This window comes from Gopherus evgoodei, chromosome 5, assembly GCF_007399415.2.
Source record: "Gopherus evgoodei ecotype Sinaloan lineage chromosome 5, rGopEvg1_v1.p, whole genome shotgun sequence".
NCBI classification, from domain to species: domain Eukaryota; kingdom Metazoa; phylum Chordata; order Testudines; family Testudinidae; genus Gopherus; species Gopherus evgoodei.
Genome location: NC_044326.1, coordinates 33714976 through 33736579, shown reverse-complemented (window position 1 = coordinate 33736579; position 21604 = coordinate 33714976). Strand labels below are relative to the sequence as shown.

The 21604-nt window shown below is 41.5% G+C and overlaps 1 protein-coding gene across 7 annotated transcripts in view; it reads left to right on the top strand.

The window, feature by feature from the left end:
* KCNIP4 (potassium voltage-gated channel interacting protein 4) overlaps positions 1-21604 on the top strand; it is an 834558-nt gene that overhangs the window by 797028 nt on the left and 15926 nt on the right. For all 7 annotated transcript variants that reach the window (XM_030563370.1, XM_030563364.1, XM_030563363.1 and 4 more), the window contains 2 exons: positions 8010-8079; positions 19548-19618. In XM_030563370.1, coding sequence (XP_030419230.1) covers positions 8010-8079; positions 19548-19618 — 141 coding nt within the window. The remainder of the gene's footprint in view (positions 1-8009; positions 8080-19547; positions 19619-21604) is intronic.

Sequence of the window (21604 nt, the reverse complement as noted above, 5' to 3'; positions counted from 1 at the left end):
TCCATTATTGAACACATTACTGCTGTCTTGTCTCTCAGCATTATTATTTAAAGATTACCCTGAGGAGAAAGCAGAGGCTGGATCTGCCGCACCATTATTTGTACTTACCTACAGTAAATCTGTATTGCTTATCTAGTGCAAGTTTCTAAAACAGATTCTATCCCTGTGAAACAAGTTTTAGGAGAGTTGAAGAATTAGACTTGTATCAGATCTTAAGAATAAGTTAAAGTACATTGGATAGACAAGTGTACAACAAAAGAAGGCCAAATTCTGCCCTTGAATATGCTCCCACAGGGTTCCAGTTGACTTATATGGTATGCCTGCATGCACAAGGGCAGAAACTGGCCTTTGCATGGCGGATGGATTGCATAGTCCCATTGACTGTTTGAGTATTGTCACTTGCACATTTTTTATTGTCACGTGTCACTATTATAGAAAAAGAGCATTCCAGCAAAAGGCAACCTTTAGCAATGCTATTTCTGATTCGTCTTCATCAATGTTTCATATAGAGCACATTTAAAAGGTGTTACCCTGGCTTCTCATTTAAGTGGGTGCTAGAATGAGATTTTCCTGCCAATATGAGATAGAATGATATTCCATATACAATTAGCTGAACAAGGTGTTTGAATCCAGTCTGTCACAGTGATAAATTATAATGCTATTCCTGTAGTCAGTCATCTTGGTCACTTCAGCCTATGTGACTGTAACTTCACTTGTACTGCAACCAAACCCCAGCTCACTAGTCTCAAATCTGAAGTTTGTATTCAAGCAGCATTTTGGACTCCATTATGGTATTTGCACACAGTTATAGAACGTAATGTTTTATGTTAATGCCAGCTCCTAGAAGGATGTGTGTACAATAAAACCATTAAAGGTACGGCAAAAATGCTGTCTGGAGATATTGCAGACATCACACTTCATCACCACTCAGAGTGTACAATACACTAATCAAGTTGATGCTAATTATCTTTTCATGTAAACCACTGGATCTTTAACCTTGATGGTGATATATTTTCAATATCAGTTTCAGCTAAATGCAGGTTCCCCACGTAATAGCAATACACATCAGACAGATTTATAAACTAATCTCCTCTGGTACACAATGTCACAAAACTAACAGCTTTTTTAACATCTTTAGTAATGTTAATTGCATATAATTATTCAGAACTAGATTTTATTAGAGTTTCAAACAAGCAAACAAAAAATCCCTCACTCTTAAATTAAAGATGCTGTGTATTGTTATTAGAGTAACAACCAGAGACTCCAACCAGGGCCAGCTCCAGGCCCCAGCGTGCCAAGCGTGTGCTTGGGGCGGCATGCCACAGGGGGCGCTCTTCCAGTTGCTGGGAGGGTGGCAGGCGGCTCTGGCGGACCTCCTGCAGGCGTGCCTGCAGATGCTTCACCGGAGCCGCGGGACCGGCAAGCAGCAGAGCACTCCCCGCAGCGTGCCGCTGTGCTTGGGGCGGCGAAATGGCTAGAGCCAGCCCTGACTCCAACTAATATCAGGGCTAAGTGTTATATAGTACCTTGCCCCAAAGAGCTTCTAAGCCAGGGGTTGGCAATCTTTCAGAAGTGGTGTGCCAAATCTTCATTTATTCTCTCTAATTTAAGATTTTGTGTGCCAGTAATACATTTTAACATTTTTAGAAGGTCTCTTTCTATAATTCTATAATATATAACTAAACTATTGTTGTATGTAAAGTAAATAAGGTTTTTAAAATGTTTAAGAAGCTTCATTTAAAATTAAATTAAAATGCAGAGACCCCCAGACTGGCGGCCGGGACCCGGGCAGCGTGAGTGCCACTGAAAATCAGCTCGCATGCTATCTTTGGCACGCGTGCTATAGGTTGCCTACCCCTGGTCTAAGCTAAATAGACAAGACAGACAAAGTGTTACATGAACAGATCTGTCCACAAATGAAGTTTGGGTATGCAAAAATATCCATCTCATTCTGTCTGTAATTAAATCATGCTCACATGCTTTCATCTGGTTGTACCTATACAATCAGAGGGTATCACATCTTTGTAGAAAACTCTTAAGTGCCTGATCTTAATAAGTGACTACAATGGGAGCTGAATGATAGACGTGCAGCATCAGTCAGGATCAGGACCCAAATTCTTGATAATTTTTAAATTGCAATTTACAAAATTTACTATTTGAGATTATATTTCATCTTGAATATAAATTATATCTAATCCTATTTTATTACATATAGCATCATTCCTACACACTGTTTCAAAATATTGAACAAAGTAAGGACCAGATATTATGAAGACTTATGCATGTGAGTAGTCCCACTGAACCCAATTAACTGAGGTCAGTTAATTAAGGGGTCAGTTTTACAAACCTTACCCCTGTAGATGAACCAGTGATACAGTTAAAGGCAGCGGTCCTAGGATCATAAAGATTTTCCCTTTTCTCCTACACTCAACATTACTATTCTTTGTGACAATACCCAGTTATTTTCAGTTTCTTTCAACTCACACAGCTGGAAGGATAGTTTTATGTTAAGGCCAGGTAATGTGTGTTCTGTTCACAGTGCAGTCTCAGACTTCCTATGTCACCTAAGGGTGAGATGCTAACTTCTGTTGCCTCACTGATAAACCGTGTTCCAATATATCTACTGTACCGGGGTGCTGTGGGACTTAATTTGTAAAGCACATTGAAATCCTCAAATAGAAAAGTCTTTAAAAGTACAAAGTTTTTCTTTAATTTTCTTCAGCCTGCGGATGAATGATAGCATGGAAAGGAAGTAGTGGGCAAGTACTGCGTGAGTGGTTTTCGGGGAGCTGGAGGGAACTATGCGGTTCCAAAAAGTAATGCTGATAAGGTATGGGGGAATTGGAGTATACTTTTGAGTTGATACAAAAGAAGGGAGGCATTGCAGTTCAGGGATGGGCAGCAGGTTAGAGGAGAAAGACTAATAAAGAAATAGAGACAGACATACTTGGCTTTTTGCTCTGTGTTAAGACACAAGAGTTAAGCATTCTTTGGTAACCTGCTTAAAGTCCAGTTCTGCTTGCACTGAAGTAAGTGGTAATGCTCTTATTCATTTCAATGGGATCAGGATCAGGCCCTAAATACTATACTCTAGAGATGGTTTTCACTCTTGAATTGTGGAAAAATCTCTCACAGAAGGTACAGGTTTTATTTCTATCTTTTGGTTCTTTCTTATAGGCTCTCATGTCCTTTATAACAACATTCTCCTTTCTTCTCATCCTGGATTCTCAGCTGACTATTCAGTGAGACATTTTCTAATCAACATAAAATATTTTGATGAAGTAATAAAATATTGGATTTTTTTTTCTTTTGCCACATCCTTTCATAGTTTCTTTTATTTTATTTCAACTGTTTGAGATTTATAGCCCACACAGAACAAGTATAAATAAGGAAGCCGATGTGAAAGGGACAGCTTTTGCAAATGGTGAAGTACCATTCCTCCATCATTTCTGTAGTGTCAGATAGTGTGTTGAATGGACTTTCTTACAAGGATAATCAGAACAAAGATCCATGGAGCACAATTCACAGAGCATATGAACTTTTGTTAAAAATAGTTTGCCCTTTCAATTTAAGTTTCGTTTGGGCTCTTTCACTACTTTATGGAGATTAGTTCTAGTAGCACTCTTCCATATAGTTCTGAATTAATCAAGTAAATCTATTTCTTTCACTTGGCTGAAAAGCAGCTTAATCATCATTTTTGCACTAGTTTTTCTCCCCTATTCTCATCTCTTCTCCTCATAACTTATACCAACACCTACAGAATTTATAAAGCCCAACAGATTCAAAGAGAACTGGAAAATAATTGACATCCAGTGTCCATATGGTGCTGCAACGTTTCAGTCATGACATTGCAGCTCTGCATCAGTACATGATGATGCTTGCTCACAAATCGCACAAACCAATGTCAGAATGTCAGCATGTGTCTATCTGTGACTCTCATATACTCCATTTAACACTATCACCCTCTCCCACTCTTCCTTTCCTCTCACACCTACCTGGTTGATGAGAGAGAGGGACTGTTCCTCCTCTCTCTCCTCCTGTTCCTCACTTCTGCCTTCTGAGAAGAAGGGATTTTTCCTCCTCACTTTACTACTTTCAACTGCACATTTTCTCTCCAGCTGTTTAGGTGGATGGGAGGGAAAATGGTGCCTCTGGTGAATTTGATCAGTGTTCCCCATCTATTTCAGTGCAACATAGAGAGTGTGTTCCACCTAAGAGGAGCCACATTCAGATCTGTGGACTCTACAAGTCTCTAAGAGCCATATGTGGCTTATAAGGTCCTAGACTGAGCTTCAGCGAGTATCTCTGGGCTAATGTGTGCTGGAAAGCTGACCACTAACCCTTTATCTGGAATGACAGATCCAGTTTTTGCCTGAACTGTGATATTAGAAGCAAGTACATTGTTAAACTTTCATCCTATAAGTATCAGATTAAAGATTTTATCCAGCTCCCATTACAGTCATTAGAAAAACATGCATTGCCTTCATTAGGAGTTGGATTGGGCCCTAAGAAACCAATTCGTTTTTTTTAATTTGAAGAATCAGAATTAAAAGCATATACACGTGTTGCTCCATTATATTTTGGGATTATAGTAAATTAAAGCTTTCAGTGAAAATGAAAACATACACAGGGACAAGACAAAACAAATTAAACATGCACAGCTTCTAAGTAAATGGACATGAACAGGTTCCTGAAACAAAACAGGGTAAACAAAATTGTACAAGAGTTAGTGGATAAAGCATGTGAGGAGAGATGGAGAGAGCCATTGTGAGGAGCCTTATCTTAAATTATTCAAGGTACAAAGTCCAACTCAGCCAATCTTATAAAATTGTTTACAAAAGTAAGCAAAAGTTGGAGATAAATAGACTGGTACTAATTGGATTTTTTAGGTTAACAAGAAGTGGAAAGATTCTAGAAATGGGAAGTAATGTCTCTAGTAGAAAAGTGATTTTGGCTTCATTAATTTTATTGGGCTGAAGTTACCACCTTTCTTGACATTGTTTATGTGGGGGCCACTGAAAGAGCCAGTGGGATGGGTGGACTGGAAGAAGCAAGTTCATCATCATGGCTCCCATTATCATTATCACTTCTAGGGGCCCCAAGATCCATGATGACCCCACTGGGCCTTTATTATCCTGATCCTGAAAGATGTCCTAACCAGACAAAGCCATAGAGAGGGAAGCTTAATGGCATCAGCACCTCGGCCAGCTCCAGCTAGCTCCTGAACATCTAAAATGTGAACCTGAGGTGCCTAGTGTTATGCCCTTGTTCATGTGTCATTTTTTCCCCTCTCCTTATTGCTCCTCTTTTCTGTCTTTCTCTTTTTGCCTCCTGGCTAAAAAGAGCCTGTGTTACTTTGACAAGACAACTCCCCCTTTTACAATACTGCTGTGAGCCTGTTCCCAGAAAGGGCAGCTGCAAGCAATGCCTTAGACAGCATGTCACTGGTAAAAGTTTGCCAGATTTAGGAGTGTCTGATAAGACCATGAAATGTACCTGTAATTTCCTAAGGTTGCAAATAAGAGTGATTGTCAGAGACAGAAGCTCTGTTTTCTATCTCTACTATTCTTTTGTCTCCTCTTTTGTGTGGGTTTATCTTGTTTCCTTCTAAAGAAAACATGATTTGACTTCAATGACCACAGCTCAAGACCATTTAAATTAACTTTCTTTTTTTCTTACAAGGAACAGTTAATACCATCATTAATTCAATTGGAAAAGACTATCAAACAGAGGTTTTCTCCTATAAAAAACTCAGTATAACTAAAGGGAAACAATATCGAAAATTGTTCAGATGAAAGGCTTATTTACTTTTTAACTTTCAAATGCTTTAACTTCCTTTTCTATGTGTTTAATAAAAGCTTTAAAAGATTTTTAATCATGGTTGTTACAATGGGAATAAGCCAGCAATAATATGGCACAGACACTATTCAGTGTTGTAAAAGTAAACAAGGGTCTTCTTAATATTTTATCCCTTGGTGGGCCAAAGACACCCTCTTAACACAAGAGAGATAAATTTATAAGTCTAGAAAAGAGACGACTCCGGGGGCCACATGATCTTTGTCTATAAATATTTTCAAGATAATGGTATTAAAGAAAGAACAGAACTCTCCACGATCTCAGGGAATGGTAGAACAAGGAGAAGTGGCCTTAAGCTAAAGAAAGGAATATTTAGGCTAGATCTTACAGGGAAAGTTTTTAACAAGAACATTTGGCCAGTAGAATGGCTTGCTTAAGGTGCCCTTACTGCAGATATCCAATAAGACATGAATGGAAATGATGTAATGAAGAGCTCAGCAAAATTCAGAGGGTCAGGTTAGGTGACCCAAGTGGTCATTACTGGCGCTACTGCTATACAGTTACATGAAAGTGGATTGTTTTTCAAACAGTATTTCTTTCAACCAGTGTGTTAATACATTAGTCTGTTAAGTGTCAAAGCAAAGTATCCGTTTTAGAGAAAGCATTGACAAATCCTGTTATCTATGGTAATTGACTCATATCACAAAAACCAAGCTGCATGGCAGTTGCTAACTTATAACTGAGCTAACATAAAATATAATTCAGGCAAGTTGTTCCAGGGTACATTTGAATCATCTCCTCTGTGACAGCATTATTTGTAACAGTTAACATGTACAGTTGTATGCTGTCAGGAAATGGCAGTTTTCTTCCTGACTCTACTGTCTAGCCTAACCTAAGGACTGATGTAATTGGAGTTGCTAATATTTTCTATGCCTCTTGTGACCTACCAAAAAGACAGCAGATTGCACATTGAATGAAAAGGGCTTACTCTGGATGTCTTTCTCTGTAAACTAAAGAAAAGGGAGAGAATTCAGCGTACAGACTCCTATTTGCTATCGCTGAACTCCTATTTGCTATCTAGAATAGACTGTTAGAACTATGAATGCATTCAGTGTTCCCTGTTTTGATTTTTCTGAGCCCACATGAAAAATCACATTGTTTATGACCTTCATCTCATCCTCCAATACCTCACATGTCCCCTTTCCTGAGTCTAGGTCCATGAATTCCTAATTTTCCATCACTCCAAATTGTAAGCACATGAATAAATTAAAATTAAATGTACTAATGTCAAAGTTTTTCTTTTCTTTCCTTTCTGTTTAATAAAAATACTTTGTATGGTGCTTTCCATCCAAGGATCTTAAAGATCTTAGCAATGTGGGTCAGTTTTCTTATCCTCATTTTACAGATGGGGAAACTAAGGCACTGAGAAGTTAAGTGAATTGCCAAGGTCAGCCACTGAGTCACTGGCAGAATGAGGAATTGAACACAGATCTCTCAGATCCAAGTTGCCTACACTAGCCAGTAGATAACACCATCTCCCTTTTATTTCTTCTGTCTCTAAAGATCATTTTTATAAACTCACCATTCTATTTTTCTTTTTCTCCCTTGATATCTTTTTCATCTTGCCTAGTTTGCCTTCCTCCTAATCTGCCTGCCCTTTAGCCTGCCTTCCAATCATCTTGTTTCTCTCTCTAACTAACTTGGTCCAAACACAAGGAATAATGGGACAGGAGGATCTTCGGGGTTTGATTTTCTTCTTCTGTGCTGGGTTCTTCTGAGTTCAATGTCCACATCCTTTACCCTTGAGGTGGAGTCTGAAGGGAATACTACCTCAGTACTGTGTAGCTGGCTTCCATTCAGCATGAGTGCTGTCTACAGCTGTGAGGTAGCCTATGGCCAAAGGCTACATTGACAGTTCCATAGAGGAAGGACTGCAGTGGAGCTGCTTGTGTCAGTCACCCAGCTCCGTGAAGATACTGATGTTTAGGTGTGGCATAGAAGAGGAAGTTCATTAAAAAGTGGCTTTAAAGTGATAAATTATTAATATTTGTTTTAAAATGCAAGAATCGGATTTTGGTTTTTTGGTATTTTAATATCTCAGATTTACCTATACAGCTTTATCACTTGGTTGTATGATCTCATGAACAACTGATTTGTTTGCACTGCAGTAAATGGACAGTTTACTCATATGTCTTGTCTGTGACTTTCCTTAGGAGTGTCCCAGTGGGATTGTTAATGAAGAAACCTTCAAAGAGATTTATTCTCAGTTCTTTCCACAGGGAGGTGAGTACTCTGCAGACATAATTAGCATTGCTAGTATTTACAGAGAACAGTGCTTGTGAATTTCTAAATTGGATTATCAGTCCATTGTTCATATTAATAAACTGGTTGTATAAAGTTCTGTAGAGAATTGTAAGTATCTTAATGGATAAACGTGTTCACAGCATGTATGACAGTAATCAAAAAGAGGAGGTATTTACAAGGTGTCAGGATATAGTTGTGAATAAACAATCTGAGTATCTTTGAAAATCAGGATTCTCTCAGCAGCTCATCTCCTTGTAAGCTTTAATATAGCTATGTCTTTGCCACTCTTTGCCTCTCTCCCGTCCCCCAGTACGAATTTGTGTTGGAGGTAGTTTAAATGGGCCAAATTCAAATCTAGTGTAAGTGGGATTTCTTTCCCTACTCCAGGTCTTTTTTCATCCTCTTTATTCAGTGAAGTGGTTTTCTGTGATGTTCAGTAATTTCTCAATCTTCCCTACATTTCAGTGAAATGAAAGTACATAATCACTTACGACTAATGTTTCCTTCTTGAACCTCAGATTTTCCTTCAGTGTTTATTCTCCTCCTGCCCCACCTTTTCCTTACTCTGTTCCCTCCCCACTTCTTTTCTGTTCAGTTGTCCCTGTTCATCTCTTCCTATAACACTGGAGAGTGGAAGGTTTTCATGGAGCTAATTGGCAATGGCTGTGCTTTTCATTTTTATGAAAAAACTTTATTAGTAGCAACAAAAACTCCCAATTAGTTTTATTTTAAATAAAAAGCTAGAAGGTACAGGGGTAGTAACCATTGTGGGTTACCACTGTTGAAACCCACAACAACCAGGAACATTGAAAAGGAAGAACAAAACATTTAAGAAGAGTAGAACTGTTATCTATCGGTCTAGTTTTTTATACCAATCAGTATAAAACTGTAGTATCAGTTATAAGTTACCATGGTTTGTAAAAAGCAACTTTTCCCACTGTAATCCACCATGCTTTAGCAAGTTAAAGCAGCAGAAGAAAGAAGAAGAAAAAAAACTATGAACTTCCTATCTTCCACATTTTCACCAATAGGCATTCTCCAATCTAGACCAGCATAACAGAACTCACCCATTTTTACTCTTGCTTCATATAATGTTGGTAAAATACACGAAACAAATGTCACAGCTATAGAGGCTTGTTACTGGAAAGTACTGTGCATTCTCAGTTCCAAATGATTTTAAGAACATGGAGTAAAATCCTGACCCCACTGAAGTCAGTGGCAAAGCTCTCACCCATAGCATGTAGGCTTTCCTGAATTGAGAAACTTCTTTTCTACATATTTCTCAAAGGGGCTCCACACATACTAATATCATCTTGATATTTGTCCATATTAAGACGTATCAAATCCAGTGAATTCATTCATCAATAAAAGGAGGTGTTATGGAGAGCTAATAATGTGTTAATCCTTCTGAATAAGATGCTTGCAGAGGTTTTTATAGAAGTTCATCAGAATGTTATGATTGTAACTCCACTTTCCACCTCTCATATCTCTGCTCATAATTCTCCTTAAACCAGGAGGAATATAAATTACATTAGTTAAAAAAAAATTCAAACATGTAAACAGCTATTACCATAAATTTAGTATATGGTCTGTTGGGATTGTGAGAGAAGGTAGCATATGAGGCCTGCTTTTTCTTTTGGTTAGACCAGTTTTACATCAGTGTAATTCTATTGACTCCTATGGAATTATTTATGGTTTTCACTAATGTCAATAAGCTCAGAATCTGTTCGTTAATGTTTCTGTTTTCTTAGGGCTTGGCTACACTGGAGAGTTGCAGCGCTGGTGGTGGGTTTACAGCGCTGCAACTTAGTAATTGTCCACACCTGCAAGGCACATCCAGCGCTGCAACTCCCTGGCTGCAGCGCTGGCTGTACACCTGGTCTGCCTGGGGTGTAACGATTGCAACGCTGGTGATGCAGCGCTGCTCGTCAAGTGTGGCCACCAAAAGCGCTGTTATTGGCCTCCAGGATATTAGGAGGTATCCCAGAATGCCTGCTCACAACAAACCAAAAGAATGGCTGAACTCCGAGCTCCCCATCTAAAAAACAAACACAGCTGCTGTTTGCTCCAGTGAGTGAGTGGCAGGCAGGGGAATTGCTTTGGAAGGTTCACAGATGTTTGCTTGAAGAGAGAAGTCACACGGCAGAGGGGGAGGGGGAGTCCGTGTTGAGCAGCTGCTTATGTGGTCTGAAGGCTATTTAGGAGTGCATAATTTGCATTTAGTGAATAAGGGAGGGGTGGGGGAAGGGGTCAAAACTTTTAAAATGATTGAAGGTAGGTGCTGTGTATCTTCCAGTCCTTAGAACTTGCAAGGCAGGGAGCTGAGAACAGCGTCAGCTCCAAAAATCCACTCTCTCTGTCTCCCCCACGCTCCCTGTCACACTCCACCCCACCCCCGTTTTGAAAAGCACGTTGCAGCCACTTGAACGCTGAGATAGCTGCCCACAATGCACCACTCCCAACAGTGCTGCAAATGCTGCAGATGTGGCCACACTGCAGCGCTGGTAGCTGTCAGTGTGGCCACACTGCAGCGCTTTCCCTACACAGCTGTACGAAGACAGCTGTAACTCCCAGCGCTGTACAGCTGTAAGTGTAGCCATACCCTTAGAGTATTTAACATTGAACAGAGGTACAAATGTATGAATGAGACCACAAGATTCTTTGAGGACATTGTTAATAGTGGCTCAGCTATAAATCGCATCCACATACACAGTTTCCTTAAACTTACTGTTCCCAGTTCTAATGTGCTTGATTGTATTCTTCATTAGAGCTACTGTATTGTTAACGTGTAAAATTCAAGAAATCCTTATGAAGTATATAGGAAGGATAGTGATTGATATGTCGGTCATAATTGGGAATATAGGTTCCTATTTCAGTGCATGATAGGTGGAATTTTTAAAAGTGGCCATCATTGACCTAACTCTGTTCCCATTAAAGCCAGTGATAAAACTGGCATTGATTTCAATGGGAGCCAAGTTAGCCCAATACAGAGTTGCTTTTTAAAATCCCATACAGAAACTTCACTCATTTACAAAAGTCAGGCCAGTTATGTAGCCAAATTTTCATTGCAAGAAGCACATACTAAAGAATGTCATTTTGCTTCCCTTTACACTCACATTTTGCATATTCAGAAGACTCAATGTCCTAATTATTATTTTAAAAAGTAGTTTGGTATTAAAAAAGTGAACTATTCATCTGTGACTGTCTACTGAAACTTTATTCTTCTAGTCAGAGATAAAATATTTATGCACTGCCAGAAGAGCAAGTACAACACAAATTCATGTCTCCCTTTCAGTTTTTGTTGTGAAATAATATTTTCATTCTATTTAAATTATATCAATATACAAAGAAAAAAATAGTGATTTGATAGTGCAATCCTTACTCGGGCAGAAAACCACACAGTGATTTGCTTGGGTAAGGATTATAATATTCAGCTGTGTTAGGAATTTCCAGTAGTTTAGAATAAAGACTTTGATCCTACACAGAAAGCCACAAGGGCAGATGGCTGCGTGGAGCTTCATTGGGCTCTGTGCAGGTGCATGGGTTGACCTGTGCAGTTCTCGGTGTGGGACTGACACTAAAGTCAGGTCTTTGCTCCTTGGGTATTCAAGATGCCTTGTTAGTGCAATAATTTACAGATACCATGCATACATTTAAACCGATCCAGATTATCAGATGTAAACTCCTAAACAAAGGGCAAGATCGGGTGCTGAGCTCATTTGAAAATCTTGCCAAAACAGTCTATGTATTTAGCAGGGCCGGCTCTAGCAATTTCGCCGCCCCAAGCACGGTGGCACGCTGCGGGGGGGCGCTCTGCTTCTCGCCAGTCCCGCGGCTCCGGTGGAGCTGCCACAGGTGTTTCTGCAGATGGTCCGCTAGTCCCGCGGCTCCGGTGGACCTGCCGCAGGCGTGTCTGCGGGAGGTCCACCGGAGCTGTGGGACCAGCGGACCGTCCACAGCCATGCCTGCGGCAGCTTCACCAGAGCCGCCTGCCGCCCTCCCAGCAACTGGCAGAGCGCCCCCTGCGGCGTGCCACCCCAAGCACGTGCTTGGCGTGCTGTAGCCTGGAGCCGGCCCTGGTATTTAGAGTCAGAGAGGTTAAGGCAAGAAGAGGCCACCAGGTTATATAGTCTGATTTCCTGCATATCACAGGCCACCAACACCACCCAGCACCAGCACACTAAACCTAACAACCAAAATTAGACCAAGTGTTAATGCTCACAGGAGACTGAACTGTTATGTGCCACAGGCAGAGCATGGGAGGGACTGAGGTGCATCAACACCAGAGGTCCCTGCAGTGGCAGGGAATTGATTGAGTGAGCTATACCTCGATGATCCCATCAAGTGACCTGCATCCCACGCTGCAGAGGGGGGGGGGTTAGGTTCCAGAGAATTTTTTTTTCACCAGACAAAAAACTGTGTATTATATAGATATACACACAGTATACATTTTAAACAGTTTAATGCTGTTCACAGCTATGATGATTGTGAAGCTTGTTGAGGTGGTGAAGTTAAAGAGTAAAAGGAGGGATATTTCCCAGGGAATGCCTTGCTGCTAAATGATGAACTAGCACTTGGCTGAGCCCTCAAGGGTTAACATATTGTTATTAATGTAGCCTCTCACACAAGGCAGCAGGAACACTAGGGAGGGGAGACAGTAGAGCAGACAGAGACAGACACACACCTTGTGTGTGGGAGTGAGAGAGATGCACACTGCCCCTTTGAGTAAGCTGACCTACTCTGAAGTGCATTGTCTTTTTAAGTGGATCAGGAAGTTGAGACAGCAATTGCTGCCCCAAGCTCCCTATGTCTCTCTCCTTACATGTCACCTCCCTCCTCTATATGGAGAAGGGGTAAGCGGGGTGCAGGAGCAGGGGGGAGGGGGACACCCTGACATTAGCCCCTCTCCCCCTTACCTCCCTGCACAGCAAGCAAGAATCTCTGTGAGCTGCTCCATGGCAGAGGGCAGAAGCAGCACATGGCAGTGTGGGGAGGGACAGCTGAACTGCTGGCAATTTGTAGCCTGCAATTGATAGCCTGCTGGGCGGCTGCAGCACAGGGAACTTAGGAGAGTGGGGGAGCTGATAAGGGGGCTGCCGGTCCACCCTGGTTACAAGACCCCACCAGGTAGCTGCAGCGGGCTGCTCTTCCTACAAGCAGTGGCAAAGCAGGCAGCTGCCAAATGATGTTAGAAGGGAGCATTACACAACTTTAAACGAGCATGTTCCCTAATTGATCAGCAACGTAACAAGGAAATGAGGTTAACTGGGATGACTTTAAGTGAGGAGTTACTGTAGATTAGCTAACTAGAAAGAAACAGGTGTGGTATACACCTAGAATCATGATTCCTGTACTGTATGTAGCTATGTGCATCAGCAGCTCATATAGTGTAAACAATACAAAAAATGAGACAACTTCTTGTTGGATCTGCCAATTCCATTTGAGGAAGCCAACTGTGGTGTAGCATTTCCTCTGTGTGGTAATCAAGCGACTTCCACCAGCCCTCAGGACATTAGTTTCACATATTACCAGGCAAGTCATTTCATTAAAATGCAGGAGAAGTGGGAAGGAGAGATAGAAAGGGGACAAGAGAGTGATTTGGGTTCCGAATAACAAATGGATAATGAAGAACTCCAGTAAAATGAACATGTTTTATAAGGCAAAAATAGCTTTCAGAAAAGCTTTTTACATTATAAAAGCACCCAGTTAAGGTAGCTGCATTAAATTCTGTAGCATGTAAGAAAACCATTGCAGTATCTGTGAAGGAAAGGGGCACACTGCCTCCCAGCATTCAATGTTCAATTCAACTGATGTGTTTACATACCACCAAAAATATAACTTAGGACTTGATCCCTAACCTTTCTGGTCACAAATAACAGTGGACTCACTGGGCCATTATTAAATTGTTTACCCTTGATGTTCAGTGGGATGCTGGTGGGTGCATAGTAGCCACCACTTCTGTTTGTCTTCAATAAAACATATATTTAAGATGCTTGAAGGTACATGATATGAATCTCAAACAAATTATGACTTTATATCTGTCCTTGCTGCAGCCTGCCAAAATGTTAATGTATCCTACTAGTTATGATTCCTGAGCATTGAAGAGAAACTGTATTTCATTAAAAATTCAAGCTCTGTCTGCAGTGAATAACATTCCCGATTTAGTGGGAAAGAGATCACATTAAGTAGCTCTACTTAAAACACTAAAGTACCTCACTCTGCAGTCTTTTTTTTCAGGCGAAATTCCAGTCATCCTCAATGGGTGTTTTACCTGCACAAAGACTGCAGGAACAGTGACCTAAAGAATATTTTTAAATATACAAACAGATCACTCTAAAGAAAAGATTGTGAAAACATGGATTATATTTATTCATACATCATGATACAAATGAGAATCAAAAATTGAATTGTATCCCTTCAGCCATGCATGGTCTGAACAAGGCAGTAAACAATAGAAAATCATGTCTTAACACATTTAGATTCACTCTAAAGAGACAGTAAATAAACAGGAACACTTTACCATGATAGTAAGAAAATGTATTAAATAATCAGTGTACATTGAATTATAATTCCTTAATAAGCGTAAGTTACTGTAGACAGTTCCCATACCACCATCCACAACACAACAAATCTTCTCTCAATACATTCCAGAAATTTTGTGTATTAAAATTTCTGATCTATATTGGAGTCTTCAAACTTCCAATACCAGAAATAATAAAGATATAATAAATTAAAATGGGGATTTGACTGGTGGTTGGTACTTAGCCATCCATCCAGTGTTGTGATCATCTACATCTCAACAGTATTTTCTTTTTGAATTAAATGAAAATGCATTAGTAACATATGTTCAAACAGTGCAGGGTTTGCTCCTACAATAATTAATGTATATAATACCAAATTAATGTACTGTAATAAGGACTATTTGCAGTCCTTATTCAGATAAAAGTCATGAGTTTTGGTTTGGGTTTTTTTAAGTTCAAAATGGGAATTTTGCCTCCATTAGGAGTGCATGATACAGCCTAGAGCAGTGGTTCTGAAACTGTGGGTCGGAATGCCAAAGTGGGTCATGACTTCCTTTGACTCGGGTCACTAGGGCTGACTTAGACTTGTTGTGGCCCAGGGCTGAAACCCGAGCCCCACTGCCCAGAGCTGAAGCCAAAGCCCAAGGGCTTCAGCCCTGGGTGGCAGGGCTCAGGTTGCAGGCCTCCTGCCTGGGCCTGAAGCCCTTGTGCTTCAGCTTTGGCCTCCCTGCCCAGAGCGGTGAGGCTCGGGCTTTGCTCCCACGCCCCACTCAGGGTAGTGGGGCTCAGGCGAGCTCAGATTTCCTGGGGTTGTGAAGTAATTTTTGTTGTCAGAAGGGGGTCGCGGTGCAATGAAGTTGGAGAACCCCTGACCTAGAGAAAATGCCATTGATAGAGCCAATGTAAGAAGATTGTTTTGGCCCGGCACAGTGTGGCCAGTTTTTCAAGGTTAATATGCTTTTGATAAAACAGAAATGCAAATAGTGTACACAGGAGTCAATGGTTTAGTCCCCTGTAGATCCTGCTAGACAGAAAAGGGCTTCTCAGGCAGTAACAAGGTTGTTGTTCTGTAAACATGCCACTCAGGAGTGCTGCCACTAACGCCAAAAGTTGTAACATGGAGTACAGATTCTAATGTGATATGATTTGGAAGATGATGAAACAGGAGGGTAACAGAATAGTGTAGAGGGTAACTTTCACAGAATTGGAGGACTGGAAGGGACCTCAAGAGGTCTTCTAATCCATGACCCTGCACATAAGGCAGGACTAAGTATTATATCATCCAGGCTACAGTTACTGAGCTGCACCTGCCACAACGAGGCCGCAGAAATTTATCACCTTCAGGTAGAACCATCCCTTCTCCCAGAGGAACACCTAGGATAATTTCATCTTTGGTTTTCCCTCCATGACCTTGGGCAATTAGCTTGAATCTCTCTTTGCCTCAGTTCCTCATCTATAAAATAATATTTCCTTGCCTCACAAGGATTTTCTGAGACTAAAATTAATTCAGGTTTGTGAGGTAGTTAGTTATTAGGGTAATGAGTACTATAGACAAGCCAATACAAATACATAAAGCAGGGAGGGATTACATATATAAAGTGTGGAGAGGAAAGCAGGACAAGTAAATAATGCCTCAGGCAGTATTAACTTGCATGATGTTCTACCACAGGTTTTGGGTGTGTTAGGGTGGGAACGGAAATCCAGAGGAGAACTCTTGGGAGCTCAGAGAGATGAAGGCTGGTGTTGTGGTTAAGGCATTAGACTAGGACTCTGATAAGCTGGGTCACATGTCATCTGTTTTTTGGGGTTTTTTTGCTGCAGGAGCTCTCACCTCTTAAAATGAGACTTCTTAGGCCTGGTCTACACTACGATTTTAAGTCAAATTTAGCAGGGTTACCTCGATTTAACCCTGGACCTGTCCACATGACGAAGCCCTTTTTTTCGACTGAAAGGGCTCTTTAAATCGATTTCTTTACTCCACCTCCAACAAGGGGATTAGCGTTGAAATCGGCCTTGCCAGGTCAAATTTGGGGTAGTGTGGATGCAATTTGACGGTATTGGCCTCCGGGAGCTATCCCAGAGTGTTCCATTGTGACCGCTCTGGACAGCGCTCTCAACTCAGACGCACTGGCCAAGATGCACAGGAAAAGGCCTGTGAACTTTTGAATTTCATTTCCTGTTTGGCCAGCTGATCAGCAAAGGTGACCATGCAGAGCTGATCAGCATGATGTGCACATTACCAGGGCACATTGCCCAGCCCATACTTTGTGAGAAGTCTATGTCCATGTCTATGTCCTCATCACTCCCGTCACCGCACTGCTGTCGCCTCCTCGCCTGGTTTTGCTTTTGCAGCTTCTGGTTCTGCATCTACTCCAGGATAATGCCCGTGGTGTTTACAGTGCTCATAATTGCGGTGATCTGAGTGGACTCCATGATCCCAGTGCTATGGCGGCTGTGCTGAAAAAAGGCGCAGAACAATTGTCTGCTATTGCTCTGACAGAGGGAGGGATGACTGAGGACATGGCTTCCAGGGAATTAAAATCAACAAAATGGGTGGCTTTGCATCAAGGAGAAACACAAACAATTGTCACACAGAATGGCCCCCTCAAGGATTGAACTCAAAACCCTGGGTTTAGCAGGCCATTGATTTCACAAAACAAATCGAGTCAATTTCTTGTTTTGATCCACTCCATCTATCTTTTACATCTTAGGCTGGTAGCAGACGGTGCAGTACGACTGCTAGCCATCATCATCTCCTGGATGCTTGGCAGAAGATGGTGCATTACAATTGCTAGCCATCATCACCTCCTGGCTGCTTGCCAAAAGATGGTGCAGTATGACTGCTATCCATCGTCATCTCCTGGGTGCTCAGCAGAAGATGGGAATGACCTGGCTGAGTCACTCCCATGTCTGCCCAGGCCAGACGTCCCTGACTGACCTCACCGAGGTCGGCTAAAAGAGCACCCAGGAATACGACGACGATGGCTACCAATCGTAATGCACCATCTGCTGCCAAAAGGCAATGAGCTGCTGCTGTGTAGCAATGCAGTCCACATCTGCCAGCACCTAGGAGACGTACAGTGAGCTGAGCGGGCTCCATGCTTGCCGTGGTATAGCGTCTGCTCAGGTAACCCAGGAAAAAAGGCATAAAATGATTTTCTGCTGTTGCTTTCATGGAGGGAGGGTGGGAGGGGAGGGCCTGACAATATGTACCCAGAACCACCCGTGACACTGTTTTTGCCCCATCAGGCATTGGGATCTCAACACAGAATTCCAGTGGGCAGCGGAGACTGCAGGAACTGTGGGATAGCTACCCACAGCTACCTACAGTGCAACACTCCGGAAGTCAATGCTAACCTCGGTACTGTGGACCCGCTGACTTAATGCACTTAGCGCATTTTGTGTGGGGACACGCACAATCGACTGTATAAAAATTATTTCTAAAAAACTGACTTCTATAAATTCGACTTAATTTCATAGTGTAGACATACCCATAGCCCTTTGTGCCTCAGTTCTGCATTGATAAAAAGAGGAAGATATTACCCAATGTTACAAGGGAGTTGTAAGGAGAAATTCCTTACTGTTTGTGCTCAGGTGCTATGATGACAAATACCACAGAAAATCCTCCAAATAAAACAATCTTCACTTTTTAGCTTATGCAGTCCCTAACAAGAGACAGCCATATGTAAATATTTAGAGCAGGGTCTCAAACGCACGGCGACCCGCAGAGTTATTTGCTGTGGCCGCCAAGCTCCTCTCACCTGCCGCCCCCTTTCCCCCAGCATGCCGCATCCCAGCTCCTCTGCCTACCTCCAGGTGCTTCCCACTGCCGAACAGCTGTGTGGCAGCACTTAGTAACATATGTTCAAACAGTGCAGGAGGGAGAGGGGAGGAGCAGGGAACCGTGCGCTCAGGGGAGGAGGTGGCGAAGAGGCAGTGCAAGGGCGGGGATTTGGGGAAGGGGTTGGAATAGGGGCAGGGAGGGGGAGAGTTGGGGTGGGGACTTTGGGGAAGGGATTGGAATGGAGCGGGGAAGAGGCGGGGAAGGGGTGGGGCCTCATGGAAGGGGGCTGTGGGGGTGAGGCTGTGGGGGTGGGGCAGGCTTTTGTACCGTTATATGAAAAGTTGTCAGTGATGCAGCCCTTGGGCCAATGTCCTATTCCTCATGTGGCCCTCGTGGTGATTTGAGATCCCTGATTTAGAGGTTTTGCACATTTTTATTGTGTTCTACATTTATTTTTTCAAGTACGTCACTATAGCAGTATCCACTGTACTCAGGGAGAATAAAATAGTTGTTTAATAAATGGATCACTTGTTTGACTGTTCAGTCATATTTTTAACTTACTGATCACACCAGACAATCAGTGTCCATCTCCAGTGCTCATTCATGTAGAAGCCTGCTGGCAAGTTTGGTTACAAATTGGGTAACACGGTTCTCTTCAAAATAAAAATAATCCACCAAATGCATTGACAGTTGTGCTTCGTTTCCTCCTTAAAAGTGAACAAATGAACATCATCTTCTGCAGCTCAGGATACAGAACTCCAGTTATGGTCCCTTATCTGATGAGCAGAGCCCTGAGCAAATACAGACCTTTTTGTAAATACTGAGCGTATTATAATAGTCACAATAAAGTCATACAACAGTGAATGATCCCTTCCATGTAGTAATGATGATGAGAGTACATAAGGATAGATTTTTTTAGAACATAGGCCTCTATTTTTGAGGCTATTTTTGAGGATGTAATTATCTGTGTAATTAATTACAATTTTGTTCCTGCAAAAAGAAAAACCTGATTAAGGTTGTTCAAATTTAGACCTGGCTAAAAATTTTCATTGAAGAAATTTAAAGAAAATATGTGTTAGGGTACCAGGTAATTTTTTAAAATGCACTTACTAAGGAACACTCTTTCTGTTTTTAAATTTTAGATTCTACAACCTATGCACATTTTCTCTTTAATGCATTTGACACTGATCACAATGGATCTGTGAGTTTTGAGGTAAGTGCTTTTATCAGTTTTTAACTGTAGGACTGAATGCATGTGCCTCTGTTGCTCACCAACTTTGCTTTTTTAGCTGTGGTCCAGATTTCAAGTTTTTCCAATGCATTGGCAATAGCCATTATTATTTTAGAGCTGCATCTCTCAGCATTGTAACTCAAACTGTGCTGCTGATGTAATGTTCGTTTAAAAGGCAACCTGAATTAGATGCAAGTGACATATAAGAACATACGATCTTGCTGAGTGCATCCTGTGGGATGACAAGTGCTCTCAACTCCAACTGAAGTTAATGGGACTACTCAAATAAATAAGGATTAGTCACATGCACAAGTAGTTTCCAGGAGCAAGCTTTACATTTAGAAAATGTAGCTTCATGGCAAATGTACTGTATGACATAAGCATTTAAAATAAGCTCTTCCTCTATTTGAATGCCGAGACATGATTTCAGGGTTCTTGCACTTGGCCTGCCACAGCAGATGACATCATTAATAGCATGGTAAAGAGCACAACTCCCTGGTGTGTTTTTTGCAGTAGTGATGTGTGTCATCAAATATTGAACGAGAAACATGATCTTAGGTCATGGAATTCAAAAAGCCTTTCAATTCACCTCTAAAGACTATATTTATTTTATGTCATGTCCATCATGGAGAGCTGCCATTCTCTTCACTGTTAAGGTCATGACTAGCTAAAATAAGCCCAATTTTAAATTTGTCTGAAATTTCTCACATGTGTAGTTTGTAAGAGAATAATTTCTCTCAAGAGTCTGGCAATGATGCGTGATTACATAGGACAATTTTACAAGTATTTTCACCCTTTTATTATTGATGCGTACTTGTAATCTGAACAACATGGAAGCAGGTGCCTTTGCCACGCAAGAGTTCTGTGACTACTGTGTGTAAAAACCAAATTCATTGGGGTTTTGCTATATTTAAAAAGAAAACAGCAATAAGATTTTGTTTGGGCTTTAGGTTTATTTGAAAATACATGGGCCCTTATTCTGCGTCTGGATCCATGAGGTGGACCTCTGCCAACTGAAGTCAAGGAGGCTCTGTTCGGTACCAATAGCAGAATGAGGGCCTTAATCCATATCTGATGGGTTGCTCCTCCTTTCTCCTCAAACTGACAACAGAAGAGGTTTTGATAGTGCATAGTCATTTGCTTGATCACACTTTGGTTCGTTATGAAATATACTCAAGACCAAATAATCCATGTCAGTCAGGTTTATTGCTATAAGCCAATAATAATAATATTGTACAGGAAACAGGTTCTATATGATACCAGTCTCTGGGAAGCTTTCATATGCTGCATTGTTACATTTACATCACAAAAGACAAATTCCCCAAGTTACACCCCGGCCATCTTTTTAATACCCTACCTGTTCACAAGTAAAAAGTACTATGTACATCATATGAAACTAGATTGAACTGATCAGCTTTCTAACGTGTTTTTCTGGTACAATGGTGTACCACTTATCTCTTTGTTCTGATCACATGTATTTTAGGTACCAAAGGACATGAAGGCACCTCCTAGGTTTGTACTAGGGTAGAACAATCAGATATCTTGTCCTCTTCCTTTGGGACATTCCTGTACAGGCTTGTGAGAGCAACTCCCTTTCTGTTACTATGGTAAAGCACTCATCTGTCCTGATCTTGACAGTTTACCTGTTGCTGAAAACAAACTTACTTCAGTGAATGCAAGGGAAGAATATAAAAATGGCTATGCTGGGTCAGACCAATGGTCTGTCTAGCCTAGTAGCCTGTCTCCCAACAGTAGCCGATGCCATATGCTTCAGAAGGAATGAACAGAAAAGACGGTTACTCACCTTTGTAACTGTTGTTCTTCGAGATGTGTTGCTCACATCCATTCCAGGTAGGTGTACGCGCCGCGCGTGCACGTTCGTCGGAAACTTTTTACCCTAGCAACTCCAGTGGGCCGGCAGGTCGCCCCCTGGAGTGGCGCCGCCATGGCGCTCGATATATACCCTTG